This window comes from Spermophilus citellus (genome assembly GCF_964194105.1).
Source record: "Spermophilus citellus genome assembly, chromosome: X".
In the NCBI taxonomy this organism is placed as follows: Eukaryota; Metazoa; Chordata; class Mammalia; order Rodentia; family Sciuridae; genus Spermophilus; species Spermophilus citellus.
In genome coordinates, this window is record NC_138190.1 from 18,626,474 (window position 1) to 18,645,449 (window position 18,976).

An 18,976-nucleotide genomic window follows, 5' to 3' on the forward strand; every position below is an offset into this window, starting at 1 on the left:
AGAATCAAATGAAATAAAAAACCATATAGAAGCGCTAAGGAAATTGCAAAATGCCATGTAAATGGTAGTTATTATTAGAAGTAGTCTTAATTTCCAGAAATTACGCTCTTCTATTTTGGAGAGGTCTTATTCTAAAGCTGTAGCCCTTCATTACTACATTAGAAGAAGGCACTTATGCAGAAATCATATGTATGATGACTCACTTTTATCGAAGCCTTCTTTGTCTGTTTTTAGAAATTCATTTTTAATGGTAGCTTTAAAATCACAGTGAAAATCTGAGTACTTAACAGGACCATCAAAGTGTTTTTTTAAATCACTTTTAATATTTCATATTCAGAATAATTTCATAGGTTGAAATTAGTGGGGCAAGTTCTCAAGGTGAAAATCTGAAGGTGAATTCTACTTTTAGAAAAATAATACAATAGTTTCACTATCAGGTAAGTCGGTATATTTGAAATGTGTTTTCCTATACATTTATGAGAGCAAACAGAAAGGTCTTTTACTCCAAATTATAGGTAAATGCACGGCATTCTGTACGTTTTTAAATGATTAGAGTTTCCAGTCATCGAAGGTTTTATGCCATTACTGACAAACTAATCCCGTGTGCAAAAATGGCAAGCCTGGTCTTGTTCTTTATAAACACAAGGATGTTTGATTTCCCAGTACCTGTTAGAATCAGTTTGATAAACCTTGCCAAGGTTTAGGCCAGATTCATCAATGTCAGACTGTTCACAGATGAATTATCTGAAGATGTTACTGATTTATTTTGAACTTTTCTACCTAGTTTGGTGAGCTTCCTTTTAATGCTATGTTCAGTTTGAAATTCCAAAATAACCTTGGCTTAATTATAATTAGCTGGGTATGTCATAAAAATGTTTAGCTTTGAAAAATTATAAGTAGACACTGGGTCAGAAATAAGAAAATAATGCCCACTCCCCCTGCACCCCAGACATTTTTATAAAGCAAATCATAATACTTTAAGTTATATTCAGAGTTCAGAGAATCTTTGTTTTTATTTATTTATTTTTTGTTTTGTTTTTAACGGCAAATAGTTTAACCAGGTAGTCTCCTTGAACCTTTTCATTCAGGTTCAGTGGATCAGGTGTCCTGGATCAGCTCATTTTCTCTAGCTCCTCAACCTCTTAACCCAGGCTGCCACTCTCTTACCATTTATCTAAGTCCTTGGCTCCCATTGCCTATCTGTGATTGAAGCCACCAGCCATGGGCTTCTCCAACTTGGCACATTACAGCCTTCCCCCTTTTCTGAATACAGTGGAGCTACATTCTCACCCACATATATGTCCTCAGGTTTCAGAAGGATAGGGTGTTTCTCCTATATAAGAAATATGTGTGGGGCTGGGGATGTGGCTCAAGCGGTAGCGCACTTGCCTGGCATGCGTGCGGCCCGGGTTCGATCCTCAGCACCACATACCAACAAAGATGTTGTGTCTGCCGAGAACTAAAAAATAAATATTAAAAATTCTCTCTCTCTCTCTCCTCTCTCACTCTCTCTTTAAAAAAAAAAAAAAAGAAATGTGTTCATTTTTGCTGTTTCATATATCCCTTTTCCTTTGAGATCTGGATTCAGAAATTTCTCCGTGTTCTCTGGCTTCAGCACTTTCTATTCTGTTTTCTTTCCCAGATTGAACGGGCTTGAATATTTTTTCTAAATTGAATGGAAGAGTTCTTTACCCTGCTATGTATTTAGTTGTTGCCCGTTGCTTTCCTTTTATAAACAAGGCTTGAAGAAATTGATACCTTCATTTACTCTCACTCGTTTCCCCCCCCCCCTTGGCACTGGAGTTTGAACTCAGGGGTGCTTTACTGAGTTATGCCCCCAACCCTTCTTATATTTTTAGTTTGAAACAGAGTCTTGGTAAGTTGCTGAATGGCTCACTAAATTGCTGAGGCTAGCCTCAAACTTATGATCCTCCTGCCTCAGCCTCCTGAGTTATTAGAATTATAGGCGTGCACCACTGTGCCAGGTTTTCCCTTGACTCTCTTCAACCTACTGCAGTGACCCCCACTGTGGCCTTCACTGCACTGCTTTCACCGAGAACATCAGTGACATTGGGTTATCATAGCCAGAGTAGGCGTTCCTCCTGGGCTTGTGTGCCTACTGTATTACTGCCCTGAGCTTTGTTAGGATTCCTGTCACTTTTACTCCCTGGTTTTCTTCATTTGCTTCTATTATTCTGTCCTGTTTTTTCTTCACAGATTCCTTTGGGAGCCCTTCTTGTCCCCTTGTAAACTATGGCATTCCCCAGAACTCTGTCCTTAGCTCCCTACTCCTCCACACTCTGGATTCTCACTGTATGATCACAAGACTTAGTTAACATAGCTGATGGCTCCCAATTTGTGTGCCAGTATTTAGCTTTCAGACTCAAATATTTAGGAGCTGACTTTACATTTCAGTCATTCATGGAACTATTGAGTCATCAATTTTCTGAGTATCTGCTATCACCACACTCTTAAAAGACCAAGTCATGAAAATATAGGTTTTGCAGTATCAGTTGGGAAAGGTGGTAGGGGATGATGCAAATAGTGATAATGCAGGGAATCATGTACTCTGAGAGAAGCAAGCAAGGGGTGTTTGTAGCACAAGAGTAGGGACAAGCACTGACTCTGAGGGCTTTTGGGGATATTATCCTTGGGATAGTAAAGTAATTAACCATTTAGGAAGAGAACTCCCTTTCCTTTTTTTCTTACATTTCTTACCCAGTCATTTACTCTCCTAAATAAAAAACCCCAGTTATACTCCTTGGCTCCTGTGTCACGTTAAGTTTTCAGGAACGTACAGAGTCCTGCTCATTTTAGTCCCAAGATAGGCATGAAGTCCAGTCCTCTTCCCGATTTATACTACCTCTGTCCTGATTCAAGTCTGCATCATCTTTTACCTGTTGCCTATATTATTGTAGTAGACTCACCAGTGGTCTCCCTGCTTCACGTCTTGATCCCTTTGCATTCACCTTTTCAAGGCCAGCAGAATGGTATAGCAAAAATGGGCATCAGACCTTGTCATTCATACTTAAAAGTTTCCCATTGTCGTAGCAGATATTTCCAAATCTCTGATCAGAATCCTAAGGGTAGGGAGTACCTCTAAATCTGTCTATATATGTCAGGCCCCATCCCTGCACATTCTAATTTTGTAGAACTGCGGGATGGGAGCCTACGTTTTTAAGTTCCCCAAAAGGTTTTGATGCCTGATTAGATTGAGAAATCTCCAGCCTACCCGGATCAGATGTGAGCTTCTCTGCCAGGTATGTGAGGTCCTCCATGACCTGGCATAGGTTTAGAAGTCTCCTATGTTTCCCACTATGCTTTGTGACCTGCTTTATTCTCCATCCTAGCAGTGCTTAAGGTTATGTTCCATTAACATCATGCCACTTCTTGTCACTCTACCTTTGTGTCTCTGCCTTTACCTGAAATAAGTGTTTCTTAGCCTGAGTGATATATTCTTTTTTTGTTTCCATGGCAGCCATTAATCTACAGTGCAACATTTGCCAATCTTATGACTAATCCTCTTTCGTGTTCTGTATCAGTTTGTTATTAAAGATTTCATGACAGTTCAACTTCAGTATCATCTTGTAATATGTGTAAACGCAAATGTATGTAAACAAGGTTTTGCTTTTTCTCTGTGACCTTCATTTTTTCCCTTCCCCTAGTGCTGGGGATGGAACCCAGGGCCATGTGCGTGTTGGGCATGTGCTCTACCACTGAGTTACATCCCCAGCCAAGTAACCTTCATTTTTAACTTACTTTGAATTATGTAAGGAAAAGTATGATTTATCAAGTGCATTTTAAAGTGACATGTTTGGTTTTAAATCAAATATATATTAAAATGTGGTTTGCTATTTAATGATGTTACAGTGTCAAAAATAGACCAAAACAACTGTTTTCAGCCCAAAGATTCTTGGCATTTTGCATTTGAAGCAAGCTGATTAAATTTTATAATTTTTTGTTTGTGAATGACAAATAAGAAAGGTTTGATGATGTTGTTTGCCTGCAGCTCTCTGCAGTAATTTATTTGGGTTATAGATGGTCTTGATTCTCAGTAAGTCAGAAGCCAAGTTGATAAATTGCCAGTACATTTTTGCCTTTTAATGTTGCCTTTGGAAATACTGCATTCATCTTGATTTTCTTTTTTGTTCTAGGGATTGAACTCAGGGGCACAAGACCACTGAGCCACATCCCCAGCCCTATTTTGTATTTTATTTAGAGACAGGGTCTCACTGAGTTGCTTAGGGCCTCGCTAAGTTGCTGAGGCTGGCTTTGAACTCATGATCCTCCTATCTCAGCCTCCTGAGCTGCTGGAATTACAGGTGTGCACCACTGCACCTGGCTCATCTTGATTTTCTATATAAAAATTCATAAATATAATTTTAGGACCTGATAATATGATAGGACTTTGGATTTAAAATGTTATTCACCTAGCCTTGGTTGCAGTACTGGCTCTGCCTGCCTGAGTCATGGGCACATTTTTCTGATTTCCACTAAAGCATCTTTCAGTTTTTTAAAAATTTGTTCTAATTAGTTATACATGACAGAGTCCATTTTGACACACCATGCATAAATGAAGTATAACTTCTCATTCGTCTGGTGTACATGATGTAGAGTTACATAGGTATGATTACATTAATATGCACCTAGGGCAATAATGTCCAATTCATTCTACTATCATTCCTGTCCCCCTTTGCCACCTCCCCTCCCTTCACTCCCCTCTGTTTAGTCCAAAATACCATTATTCCCCCCCACATCCCTTATTGTGAATTATCATCTGCTTATCAGAAAAAACATTTGGCCTTTGGTTCTTTGGGATTGGCTTATTTTGCTTATCATAATATTCTCTAATTTTATCCATTTACCAGCAAATGCCATAATTTTATTCTTCTTTAAGGCTGAGTAATATTCCATTGTGTATATATATCACAATTAAAAGAAAGCATCTTTAAATGGTTATACTATTTATTAATTTTTCAAAAATCCATGGTTTCTGCCAGTTTCCATTTCATTCTCCAAACCCCAGAAGTTGACAGATTCTTAGGACTCATATGGCTTGTGACTTGAATTCTGTGAGACTCCAAAAAATTTAACTCAACTTCTCTACACTTTAGTTTGTTGTATTGTAAAATGTATTAAATGTATTGTATTAATACACTTAATAAGTGGTGGCTGTATTACTCTATTTTAAAATAAAATTGTTTCTTTTCCCACTAGACTTGTAAACTTCTGGAGTACATCACTTTTTTATATTTGTATCTCCAATACCTACCAGAAAATCTAATAGACCATTGTGATTCACTGTTTGCTGAATTGAATAAAACATAAATGTCCAACCAAAAGGAACCAGTTCTGTCTAGCAGTAGAAAACCAGAAAGGGGGGGAAAAAAAGGAAAAGGGGAAATGGAAAGACTTGTTGAGGGTATTGAAGGCAAGCTAAACGAACCATTTCTGGACCTTGGTCCTGCTCTCTTCTGTTTGGTCTCTAGCTGGGCCTAGAGCAGAGAGAACATTCCTTTAGTGTTTCTTTAATAGTATCAGCATTGTTAGATTCAATTTTTGCGAAAAATTACCCTAGGTGCTAAGTTTTATTAATGTTAGCCACACTTTCTCTTGTGCTAGAGATGCTCAGAAGTGATGTGTAGTGTAAGGTTACATTATATGGGGATTATATTTGGGGTAGTTTTCAAATCCAGAGTCTAGTTTATGTTTTTGTTTTTGCACTGTGAATGGAACCCATGGGCACTCTATCACTGAGCTACATCCTCCGCAGTCTTTTTTTAAAGACATTGTTTGTCCTGTGTTTTATTTCCAAGTCTTATGCATAATAGCACACTTATTTCCTTTGCTATTTTTATGAAGCCTTAAAAAATGTAATGATGGTTATATATCCTGACTCTTTGCTACTAAGAAATTATATGTACCTCGTTTTTTTTTTTCTTTTCAACATAACACAGCCATTAGGGAGGACAGTGGGTATATGAGAATATATTTGAATTCTCCTATTGCTGCATTTGCCATCAAGAACCTAGACTCATTACTGTAATAAATTTGTGTGTATGATGTGTATATAAAACTATGTACAGTTTTAAGTTTAAGCAGAATTTCCATTGGCCATCTCATTACAGTGCGCCTGTCTGCCAATCATATTTGATTATTTTTTTAAGTGTCTTATTCTGATGGAAATAGATCAAATGATATTCAAGGATAGTAACTATGAAGTAGTGCTTATAAAATATTTATGTAAATACTTCCTTTCTTTTTATTTTACTACAAGGACGTTCTTTCAAGGTCTTCATTTTAAGTATTAAAAGAATATCTTTACTTGGGTGTGGTGATATGCCTATAATTCCGGTGACTTGGGAGGCTAAGGTGGGAGGATCTCAGGTTCAAGGGCAGCCTTGGCAATTTAACCATACCTTGCATCAAAATGAAAAGGGCCAGAGATGTAGCTCATGGGTAGTGCCTCAGAGTTCAGTTCACTGTATGTATGTATGCACAAATAAATAAATAAGGTAGGAATGCCTTTACCTATTGCTTAGCAAAGGCTAACTATATTCTTTTGTTACACATAGTTTTCTAGAATACCAGGAGTTTCCTCTGTGTGTAATAGGTTTTGCTTTAATATCTGATCCCATTTTAAAATGTCTTTATAAAGAAATGTATTTAGTGAACTTAATTATTTGACTAGGTAAAAGCATCAACATTTTATGTGAATCAAGTTAGAGTTTATATTTGTGAAAGAACTCTTTTTTGTACTGAATATAGAACTTAGGGGCACTTTACCATAAAGCCTTTTTATTTTTTAATTTGAAGCAGAGCCTTGCTAAACTGCTGAGGGCCTTGCTGAGCTCCTGAGGCTGGCCGAAAACTTATGATCTTTCTGCCTCTGCCTCCTGAGTTGCTGGGATTATAGGGATATACCACCTTGCCCAGCTGTGAAAAGGACTTTTGAAAACAGTAATGTTTTATTTAAGTATCTCTTATAAATTGTGGTGTATTTCCTGCCTATTTAGTGGATGATGCTGGCAAAATAGAACATGACGGTTCATCTGGAATGACTATGGATGCAGAGTCAGAAATTGATCCTTGTAAAGTGGATGGCACTTGTCCTGAAGTCATCAAGGTGTACATTTTTAAAGCTGACCCTGGAGAGGATGACTTAGGTAAGAGGAAACCTTAGCACATTATTCATCCTGACCAAATAATTCAACATGATTACTTTTGGATTAAAGTGACAGCATTTGAAATATTTTCTGAAGATAACTTTATTTTTTGTGTGTAGTACTGGGAATTGAACCCAGGGGTGCTCTACCACTGAGCTGCATAAATCCTCAGCTCTTATTATTTTTTGAGACAGGGTCTTTGTTGAATTGCCTAGGCTGGCCTTGAGCTTGAGATCCTTCTGCCTCACCCTAAGGAGGATCTGGGATTACAGGCATGTGCCACCATGCCTAGCTGGAGATAACTTTTAAACAAGAATTCTAAAGTAGTGACAGCATATAAAAAGTAATTTTTCATAAGTATGTTAAAAGAGAGAAGAAGTGGAAATGAATTTTCAAATAAATTCTTGGAGTTGTCTTTTCCAATAGGTGGAACCGTAGATATTGTGGAGAGTGAGCCTGAGAATGATCATGGAGTTGAACTGCTTGATCAGAACAGCAGTATTCGTGTTCCCAGGGAAAAGATGGTTTATATGACTGTCAATGACTCTCAGCAAGAAGATGAAGATTTAAGTAAGTAGGTGGCCTTTTTGTGGGAGAAAATTTTACGTTTTTATAGCTCGAGCTCTCCCTCTCTCTGTTAAGGATGGCCAGTATTTGAAAGGAACAAGTAGCATCATTTTAGTTCTTATTATACTGCCATATTCTGAGAGAAGCATCAATGATTCTTTATGTTTAGAATGTTGCTTTAAAACCAAATTATGGTAAAAGCCAAGAAATGAATGATTGATTCAACAAGTGTTATATTGAGTGCTTACTATATGAAAGCTATGTTGTTTGGTATATAATACTTGGATCTTCTTTCCATTTATTACTGAATTCAGGTATAGGTATCTTTTCTGTGATCTCTGTAAACCTGGTCAGAAAAGTTTTTATAATTTTCTATTTAGATGTTGCTGAAATTGCTGATGAAGTTTATATGGAAGTGATCGTAGGAGAGGAGGATGCGGCAGCGGCAGCTGCTGCTGCTGCTGCTGTGCATGAACAGCAAATGGATGACAATGAAATCAAAACCTTCATGCCAATTGCATGGGCAGCAGCTTACGGTAAGTCACACAGCAGCCCTGAGGATTGGCTGAGTTGGTTCTTGAACTGCAAATTCGTGGTAGGAAAACAGTTTCTGTGGTCTTAGGTTTCTGAAATCTGAAATACCAGTTCCCTATCAGGATTATTTGACTTAAGCAAGAGTAGAGGAAGATTATAAAGTCAATTTTTTGTCTTTATTTTTAACAGGAATTTCCTTACTGTGTATATTATGTAGAAGGAAGTACTGCAAGAAGTACACAGGCTTTCACGCTGATACTTTATCTTGATCATATCTGGCCCATGACTATAATTTTGGGAGAAAACAAGGGAGTTCGTGGGGAAACTGCTGACATGTGTTTTTAGCTTTGGAATTTAGCTAGGGATTTCCTAAGGTCTCACTATAGTAAATGTGCTCATAAAACCCATTACCTAGAATGAGGCATTTCTGTCATTCATGAGTATCATGGCTTACGTTTCATTGTCGTGATTAATAAAGAATTCCTAATTCTTTATAATTTATAATACTGTATAATTTTGTTTTCTAATGCGCATTGTTAGGTAATAATTCTGATGGAATTGAAAACCGGAATGGCACTGCAAGTGCCCTCTTGCACATAGATGAGTCTGCTGGCCTCGGCAGACTGGCTAAGCAAAAACCAAAGAAAAGGAGAAGACCTGATTCCAGGCAGTACCAAACAGGTGAGGGCGCACGAGTTCCATGGCGCAGCGAGCTCTGAGCTCTCAGAGGAAACTCTAGAATGTATCCACAGGGGTGTCGTGATGGCATTTTAGCTGCTAGACTACATGTAGTTTTCGTGTATTGAATTTGAAAATATAATTTTCAGAATTCAGTGATATTCATGAATGATTTTGTTGGATAAGAAGAAACGGGATTGATCAAACATGGATGAAAAAACTTAAAACTTGGATGATTTTTATGTGGAAATGAAAAGGAATTCCTCAAATATGTTGCAAGCATTAACATTTTTTTAAAAATTAATATATTTAAAGAATCTAATTATATCAGCATAAAGCAGGCATAATTTACAGAGCAGCAGGCTAAGTACTTCAAAGCATATGATATTCTTGTCTATTCTTGTATAATGATTTGCATATTAAAAATTTTATGGTTATATTTAAGCTTTACTGTAAATTAGCATAAATTATGTTTTTTTAATAACCAAAGCAGGAATTTTGATTATAAAACTTTACTTTTATGAATAATTTTTCCAAGATTTCTGAATTGATATGGTTTTAATCACTGGTTGATAGAGGTTACATATTTATTCATTAATTTTGTTAAACTGGAGGGAGTGAGGTTGGTACAGTTCTACAGAGTGAAGTTTCCAGACCAGGTTCTCCTTATATCTCTTACGTTGAAAAATGATAAAAGGGATGTTAGTAGCAGATAGTGTAACAAGAGTGAGCCCATGGCCAATAGTGTTCAGAGCACATACTAAATATTTGAAGAAACCAAAACAGAACTTGGTTTGGTTCCTTATGATCTTTTCTTTTCCTTTCTTAGCAATAATTATTGGCCCTGATGGACATCCCTTGACTGTCTACCCTTGCATGATTTGTGGGAAGAAGTTTAAGTCTCGAGGTTTCTTGAAAAGGCACATGAAAAACCATCCTGAACATCTTGCCAAGAAGAAGTACCGCTGTACTGACTGTGATTACACTACCAACAAGAAGATAAGTTTACACAATCACTTGGAGAGCCACAAGCTGACCAGCAAGGCAGAGAAGGCCATCGAGTGCGATGAGTGTGGCAAGCATTTTTCTCATGCTGGGGCTTTGTTTACTCACAAAATGGTGCATAAGGAAAAAGGAGCCAACAAAATGCACAAGTGTAAATTCTGTGAATATGAGACAGCTGAACAAGGATTATTGAATCGCCACCTTTTGGCAGTCCACAGCAAGAACTTTCCTCATATTTGTGTAGAGTGCGGTAAAGGTTTTCGGCACCCATCAGAGCTCAAAAAGCACATGCGAATCCATACTGGCGAGAAGCCGTACCAATGCCAGTACTGCGAATATAGATCTGCAGACTCTTCTAACTTGAAAACACATGTAAAAACTAAGCATAGTAAAGAGATGCCATTCAAGTGTGACATTTGTCTTCTAACTTTCTCAGATACCAAAGAGGTGCAGCAACATGCTCTTATCCACCAAGAAAGCAAAACACACCAGTGTTTGCATTGTGACCACAAGAGTTCGAACTCAAGTGATTTGAAGCGACACATAATTTCAGTTCACACGAAGGACTACCCCCATAAGTGTGACATGTGTGATAAAGGCTTTCACAGGCCTTCGGAACTCAAGAAACATGTGGCTGCCCACAAGGGTAAAAAAATGCACCAGTGTAGACATTGTGACTTTAAGATTGCAGATCCGTTTGTGCTAAGTCGCCATATTCTTTCGGTTCACACAAAGGACCTTCCATTTAGGTGTAAGAGGTGTAGAAAGGGATTTAGGCAACAGAATGAGCTTAAAAAGCATATGAAGACACACAGTGGCCGAAAAGTGTATCAGTGTGAGTACTGTGAGTATAGCACTACAGATGCCTCAGGCTTTAAACGGCACGTTATTTCCATTCATACGAAAGACTATCCTCACCGCTGTGAGTACTGCAAGAAAGGTTTCCGAAGACCTTCAGAAAAGAACCAGCACATAATGCGACATCACAAAGAAGTTGGCCTGCCCTAACGATACATCTACAGACGTTTGTAGAGATACTGGCCTTGAAGCAGGAAATTCATTTTAAAGCCAATCAGTCTTGTTCACTTACAATACTGTATATTGATTTATGCTGTGTACAAATAGAGTTATTGCTTCTAGTTGACTTTTTTTTTTAACATTTTGTTCAATAGCGTGTTCTGAATTCTATTCAGTTTGTTTAATAAATGGGGAAAAGTAGCAACAAGTTAGTTGCTTTTAATAAAGTAATCCCTGGTTCTATACTGAATTTTTCTATCTTAGAAGTTTTATATTTATTTAAATAATTACCTTGTCTACCTTGATGGTACTCTTCTAAGATCTTTTAACTTAAGGTAACTTTAGATTGGTAACTCTGAAAGTATTCATATTGACTCATTTTCTTTTCCCCCATAAATTTCTCACAATAAAATTGTCAGAGACATTGAATATGAATGGGAGATTTTACAGTCAAGTCTAATGATCACAACATGGAAGTGTTTACTTGTCTTGTTTAATATTTTCAGACCATATGACAAGGAAAGTTTCCTTTTGAGCTTTTGTGTCCCTGGCAGCTGAGTTAAGAATAGTGGCTGGGTTTGTGTTTACTTTTCATTTTGTTTAGAAGACAAAATATACTTCTTTTTGGCTTTCTTTGGACTATTTACATCTTTTGTTAGCATAGCAAACTTTTAGAAAACTTTATTGAAAAATTTTGCTTGTTCCTGTTATATTTTGATTATTCTGTCTGTGCTGCTTTGTCTTGGAATGGTTGTGTGCTACAAATGAAATTTACTGAGGACTGCATTTTGGAATCTCCTAGAGGTAACTTGCGGCTCATAGGATCTTTTGCAACTTTATATATGTAAATGTACCCTGAATTATATATATACATATATATAACATGTATCTGTGTGTATTGCTTATTTTACATATTTATACACACAACCCCAAGTAGTATTTGTTTAAAATCTATAATGAAAAGTATTAATTAAATTTACAATAACATGAAAGATCCAGGGATGCATGAGAGAGCATTTTGTAAGTCATGCTCTTCAGAGAGACTACTCAGGTGAAGAATTAGAAGGAAAATAAGGACACTAGTATTTTTAAAGAGTAAAGGTATTTTCTTTTAAATATCTTTGGTAATTGAAAAAATAGAGGTTAAGATGTTTTTAGATAGAATGTTTTCATACAGTTTCAGCTCCATGCCTTTATATTTTTCTGAAAAGCTAATGAATATCCAGACGTGACTCCCTCAGTTCTCTCTGAGAAGCTGGAGAGAGAGCTCTGTCTCACCAAGTGGGGGGGGGGGGCAGAGAAGAAGTGATGGCTCCATGGACCAGAGAACGGGTGCTAATTATGACTTACACTTGGCAAGTTCAGCCTGCTTTGTTAGTTCTTAGACAGTTAAAGTTAGCAAACTTTTAAAAAACTTAACACTCAAGTTGGCTTAGGTTAGAAGATAGAGGTGTGTTCCAAGTACATAAGGAAAGTTTGAGGCCTTATTTGGAACTTCACCAAGTCTTTCAGTTTTGTTTTTCTTTGAGAGTTGGCAGTTTTTAACATGTAGGTCTGAATCAGAGTCATAATGTTTATAAAATGAATTTGGTTAATTAGAATTTAGTTATGTTAAGATGACTCTTGGAGAACAGAAAACAGTTGGGGGGGGGTTAGAATTGGCTGTTGGCACATGGATCTGGCACATCATGGGAGATTTAGAAATTTTCTTCCCACTTGATAGCTGCCTTGCTGCCTCATTATGGTGCTCCATCCCCTTTGTGCCGTTAGGTTTTTACCTTTCATCTTTCTCTTTGCCATCCATATTTGTATTCAAGAGTTATATTTTTAGGGTTAGGAATCTAAATATTTGGTGTTTGGCAAGCCCCTGAAGTGTGAGATTGATTTAGGCTAGTTCTAAATCAAGTGCTTTAGGCTCATGTGAACTCCAGCCTAAATGCCAGTCAAAGCTAAGGCATGGGTTCCCCTAGCCGGCTCCATAGGGAATGCCTATGCCCCTTTGGCCCCCACAGTATGTTTGTTGTTTTTTTTTTTAAAGTAACTTACAATTCTGTCATTCATTGCCCTACTATTCTTGAAAGCTCTGTCTGTTTTTTTGTGAGAACCTTTAAAATCTCCCTTAATTTTTATTTTCCCCAGAAATAATGTAAAACACTTAAAATAGAAATTTATTAATTTTAAAACATCCTGTAAAATTATTACAGAAAATATAAATGATTGGGTCATTTAACTATATTTTTTTAAATAAACTGAAAGATAAAGAACACAACACTTTACACACTTTATATTTCTCTTTACATAATCTGGATTCATACACATTTCTTTTCTTTTTAAAGCACAATATTGAAGCCTTTAAAAGGTATTTAAGGGTTTGGTCAAGTGAATATAAAATGTATTTGTCTGTATAAAGAGAAAATGAAATTGTAGTCACTGTTATGTACTGACATTAGTTACAACCTAGTTTTAATTCTTAAAACAATTTGATTAGCAAAGCTAAAAAAATGGATGTTTCAGTTAAATGTTTTAAAGAGGTACAGATTTTTACAAGGACATAATATAAGTTATTGTTCTGTAGAAATATCCTATTAAATATTGTATGTCCCTCCCTCTGTATACTTTGTAAAAAAAGTAAAATACATAAAAAGGAAATCATATAGGGATGTGTGACATTATTGTAATTGTGTACTTGAGAATAACGTGCAAAAATAAAAATCAGAATATTTTCCTGTTAATGAATGTTTAGTCTATTTGATACCAGTACTAAGTTAATGCTTTTTCTTAAGGAAAAAAAAATGTACAGTTTTTGTAAACCTAATAAACATCAAAAGCAGTGGATTATTTTCATTCCCCCATTTCTTAATTCCCTTTTATGCAGCAATGGAATGCAAAATGCTTGATTACTTTGAATTTTGTGAGTCGGATGCAAATACTGATAATATTTCAGTCCTGTGAATTTGCAAGTAATATTTCAGAGAAGTTAAGAGGTGATTGGTGAGTCCTTTGATGAGCATGTCCTTGAAATTCATTTTTTCTTTTATCTTTATAAAGGATTTGTTTTATTAGCATCTCCAGTTCCCCTGAGATAAATTACCCATGCATAAAGTGGGTTTTGAGAGCACTTAAAGTTCATTTCAGTATCAATCCACTGCACATTTAATCAGTGGGGACTGTTAACCACTCTACTACAGAAGCCCTGCCCTTGAGTTACCCCTCTGTGCCCAGTTTGGAAGGCTCTAGTAGAAGTTGACACAGTACAGGATGGTTATCGTCATAGGAAAAATCAAAAGTTAGGTAAAAGTTCTCAGAAATCAAAGATTTGTGTCACCTTTGATTTTAAAGATGAGATTCTGCAGTTCTTCAACTGTAGGAGCAAAGTGTTGACCTAATAGATGAAACAGTAAACCACCAACACCAAAACTTGAGGTAAATGATGAAGAGAATGTGGTGACCATCACTGTCCAGAGCCATAAATCCAATAAAACCAGACCATGCTGTCAAAAACTTTGTTTTAATAGAGTGCCTGACAAATGGCATCTAACCCAACTGTGATCCTGACTAGTCAGGTAATATGCTGCTGTATTCTCTAGAGAATCTCAGTATTAGCAATTTCCTTTATTTCCCACAAATTCTAGGATTTATGTAGGGAGAAGCATAACCAATCAAACCTTAAAAGGGGTTATCTTTCAGAGCAATGGCTACTAAAGTATGACTCAGCAGCATTGGCAGAATGGTTCACTTGGGACCTTGTTAAAGATGCAAATTCTCAGCCCCACCCCAGACCCCTTGGATTGGGAAACTGGGTGTGGGCCCAGTGATCTGTGTTATAACATGTTCCCTATGTGATTCTGTTGCATACTCAAGTTTGGAAAACACTATTTTAGAGCACTTAAGGAACTTAAAGGATCGCTGGCATAACATTTTGGGTGGTAGATGAGAAAATCACAAAAACAAAGCAACCAGAAATGAATGGTGAAGGTGAAATAGGACCCAGAGTTTCCTACTTTCAGTTTACCATTAAGGTGTGAGGCTGCCAGTAAGTATATTCTTTAGTGCGCATGTAAATAGACAACATTTCCTAAATATTCTAAGCCCTTCCCCCAAAGTTTGCATTCTTCAAAGATAAATTGAATTCAGAGGAAAATTTGGCAAGTAAGAGAAAAAGGTTTTTAAAAGTTGTGTGTGTATGTGTGCGTGTGTATTTAATTGGCCCAGGGTTACTTAAGTAATTCATATCCAAAATTCATTTTGCTGCATTCTGCAGCTTTTTAGATAAGGTCAAAATTAAGTTTGCCCTATGAATTTTACTTGTTTTATCTTTTGTTTCGTGTATATATTGTTTGCCTTTTTCATAAAATAATTCTTGATTTGTTATATATTGTTCTGTTATTTTTGACATCTTTGCTATCGTTGTAAATAAATTACTATTTTGTTTTAAGTTACCCTAGTGGAGTGTTGGCTATAGACAGGACACACACACACTCACCACATCCATGTGGAAATGAGGAAACTCAGATCACACAGTTAATAAATCCTTGTTACAAAGTAGAAGTGGTGCAAGCCCTTCAGTAGTTGGCACTTCTTGCACCAAGGTAACCATTGTGGTTGCATATCAGGCATGGTATCTGTCCCTACTTGAGTTTTTAAATTATTTCCTGACCTCCAAGGTGGAAATATTTTGTCCATCAAATTTGAGGTCAAAATCAAGAATTGTTTTCCTTTACTTGGTTTCTCCCCATTCCATTGCCTCCCATGTTACTTGTCTTGCTGACATGATAAACACAGCTACATAAAGCCACTAGGATGCTTTGCTTCTGAAAACCTACTTAGGAATTTTAGATAACATTTAGCTGTGAATTACGGAAATATCTAAGCACATTAGCCAATATTATACAATAGTTAACTAGACCTGTATTATTTTGCTTTCCAAGAGATTGATTTTTGAATGTCCATGCTTATAATTGACTTTAAATGCAGAACCCATTTCCTTTTGCTTGAGATTCTTTGAAATAAGGGGAAATATTGCAAAGTTATCTGTTGAGGTTTTGGAAGTTTTAATGTCTGTCCTCCCCTCTGGGTTCTAACTATATTGAAAATAGACACAAGAAACCACCAGTTGAATGTGTGACTTTTGCTAGTAAAGCTGAATTGGGAGCCCCAGAGTGTCTACCTCCAATTTATTTCCCCTCAGTGTAGGCCTTGACTGATAGCAGCCAGTCAATTGAAGGCAGTGATTCTACCGTCCACTCCTCCATGAGCTTAAAAGAGACTGGTTTGGTCTCTTAACAGAGAAATGGAGCATCCTTCACAACTATCCCAGGATGTGACACAGGAAGAGGTGGAAAAAGAGTTCCTTCCCTTATGCCATACTAATAAAGGTTAGTTCAATTCTAGGTTGCCCTCTGTCATTAGAACAGTAGCAAAATTTGAGGTTCTCCCCTGCTTTAGCCTTTTTTAATTGTGTCCATCTACCCCCTATTGATTTTACCACTCTCTCTTGAAGTGGTAGTTGTAACAGAATTTCAAAGGTTTAGTTGCTATTTCCCCCAAGGCAGCACACTTTGGTTGGTCTTCAGAAAAAAAAATTTTTTTTTGAAGGGGCAAATATACAGCTATACAAAGATGAAGGCTTGTAAGTTATTTTTATTGCATGCTTTTGTTACAAAAGTTGGGGGAAAAAAGAGATCTTTCACAATGCCACCTTCTTTTTTTTTTTTTTTTTTTTTAAAGAGGGAGAGAGAGAGAGAGAGAGAGAATTTTTTTAATATTTATTTTTTAGTTCTCGGCGGACACAACATCCTTGTTGGTATGTGGTGCTGAGGATTGAACCCGGGCCGCACGCATGCCAGGTGAGCACGCTACCGCTTGAGCCACATCCCCAGCCCCAATGCCACCTTCTTTATTCAAGAAATTGTTCTTTTTCAATCTTAGCCCATACACTTAAGTCTTTTATCCGATTTGTAACTTCAGCATTGATTCCATTCTGTGTTTGATGATTTTCTTTTCAACATTAAGCGTATTACCAAATCTATTGGTTGCCTTTAAACATTTCTTTGAAACACATTCTTTTGGGGAGAATATGGAAAATTCAGAAGGATACAAAGAAGAAAGTAAAATACTTTCCCCCTTAATCCCATTACCTGGAACATTACTAGCCTTTAAAAAATGTCTTAACTGAGTTTTAAATTTTTACTTATTTATTTTTGGTACTGGGGATTGAACCTAGGTGTGCTTTTGCCACTAAGCTACACCTTAGTTCTTTTTATTATTTTGAGAACAGGGTCTTGCTAAGTTGCTAAAGCTGGCCTCAAACTTGTGATCTTCCTGCCTCAGCATCCTGAGTTGCTGGAATTATAGGCATGTACCACTACACCCAGTGAGTTTTAATTTTATTAGATTTTTTAATTGCAGAATATGTGTTATTAGAACAAATGTTATACAGTACAAAATAGGTATAAAGAAAAACTTAATTATTTCACCCCCATACTTCCTCCAAGCTTATTTTCTTGAAGTAATCATAGTTAACAGACTTGTATCTTCCCTTCATGCTCATACAAACCTGTACAAAGAGACACCCCAAGAAAGGTTGAATGATTTTAACCTTCTGGTTAAAGCATTTGGGTCTGATGCCTCTCTGTAAAGATGAGATTATTCATCTTTACAAGTCAATATGTTCATTCCTCTGGGTCAGTAGGCCAAACTCAATCTCATTCTCTTCAGTAAGGGAATATAGATTCAATATAGATTGAACCTACCATAATTCAGCCAACCAGTACTCCTTTGGTGTACATTTAGGTAGTTTTCAGTTTTCTGCCACTACAAGAAAGCAGGGAGTGACTATCCTTGTACATACAATCCTTGTGTATTTGTGCTTTGATTTCTATAGAATGGATTCTGTCAGGATGTGATCACCAAATGAAAGGTCAAGTACTATTTTAAAAATGTTATTAGATGTTACCAAATTATTTTCTGCTAAATGTTAACTCCAGGAATGCAGAGATTTGTGTCTGTTCTTTTTGTTGCTGTTCACCTAGAATAGAGATATGTGCTGAAGATAAATTTCTAGGATAAAGTCAATTCACACTCCTCCAGAAATATATAGGAGGATCCATTCCTCTTGGCCTTACAGTGGGTGTTACAGCCAATTTCACAGGTTAAACAATATATTGTCATTGAATTTGCTTTGACTGGACTTTGAGTACAGTTTAATACTTTTATATATCTGATAGCCCTTTGTGTTGTCTCTGAGAAATTGCCCGTTCAAATCCTGTACTCCATTTTCTATTTGGAATCTTTTGTAAGGCCTTTCTAATATATTTGCTGCACATTTTTATAGTCTGATTTATCTTGTTACTGTTTATACAATCTTTTGATATATAAAATCTTTAATATTGGTATGTTCAAATATGTTTATATTTTTCCTTTATAACTCTTGTCCTGCTTAAAAAGATCGTCTCTACCCCAAGAATCTACAAATGTGTGCCTAGTTTTTCTTCTGATATTTTTATTATTTTAATTTTGTTTGGATTTTTATACAATTAAATTTTTTTGGTATATGATGTTTGGTAAGGGGTCTCATTTCTCTTTTCTCTTGGATGGAGAACCACTTATTATAATGCTGTTTATGAAGTAAGTCATCCTTTACCCCCATGAGCTGAAATGACACTTTATGTATATCCTTGGATTTATTTCTGACATATATTTTATCTTGCCGACTTATTTGTTGTTATTCTGCTGATGCCATACTGTTTTACAGTACTCTATAGTGAATTTTAATATCAAAAAGCACATCCATCCTCAGTTATATTCTTTTTCATAGTTTTCTTTACATTTAGTCTTTCATAAGAACATTAAAATTATTTTACCCAGTTTCCCTTAGAAGACTCACTGGGATTTTTAAATTGAAATTGCATGAATTTTTAATATGAAATTGATCTTGACATTTTCATCATATTGTTCTCACATCCATGTTTCTCCATTTATTCTAGTTTTATTTTATAATCTTTCATAAA

General features: G+C 36.3%; 1 protein-coding gene across 5 annotated transcripts in view; it reads left to right on the forward strand.

The window, feature by feature from the left end:
- ZFX (zinc finger protein X-linked) overlaps positions 1–15,338 on the forward strand; it is a 54,253-nt gene extending 38,915 nt beyond the window's left edge. For 4 of the 5 annotated variants that reach the window (XM_081276737.1, XM_081276736.1, XM_081276735.1 and 1 more), the window contains 5 exons: positions 7,017–7,166; positions 7,593–7,736; positions 8,114–8,269; positions 8,808–8,948; positions 9,775–15,338. In XM_081276737.1, the coding sequence (XP_081132863.1) occupies positions 7,017–7,166; positions 7,593–7,736; positions 8,114–8,269; positions 8,808–8,948; positions 9,775–10,958 (1,775 nt within the window). In that variant the 3' untranslated portion in view covers positions 10,959–15,338. The remainder of the gene's footprint in view (positions 1–7,016; positions 7,167–7,592; positions 7,737–8,113; positions 8,270–8,807; positions 8,949–9,774) is intronic. The other variant, XM_081276739.1, reaches the window with a different exon arrangement.
- Positions 15,339–18,976: the final 3,638 nt, after the last annotated feature.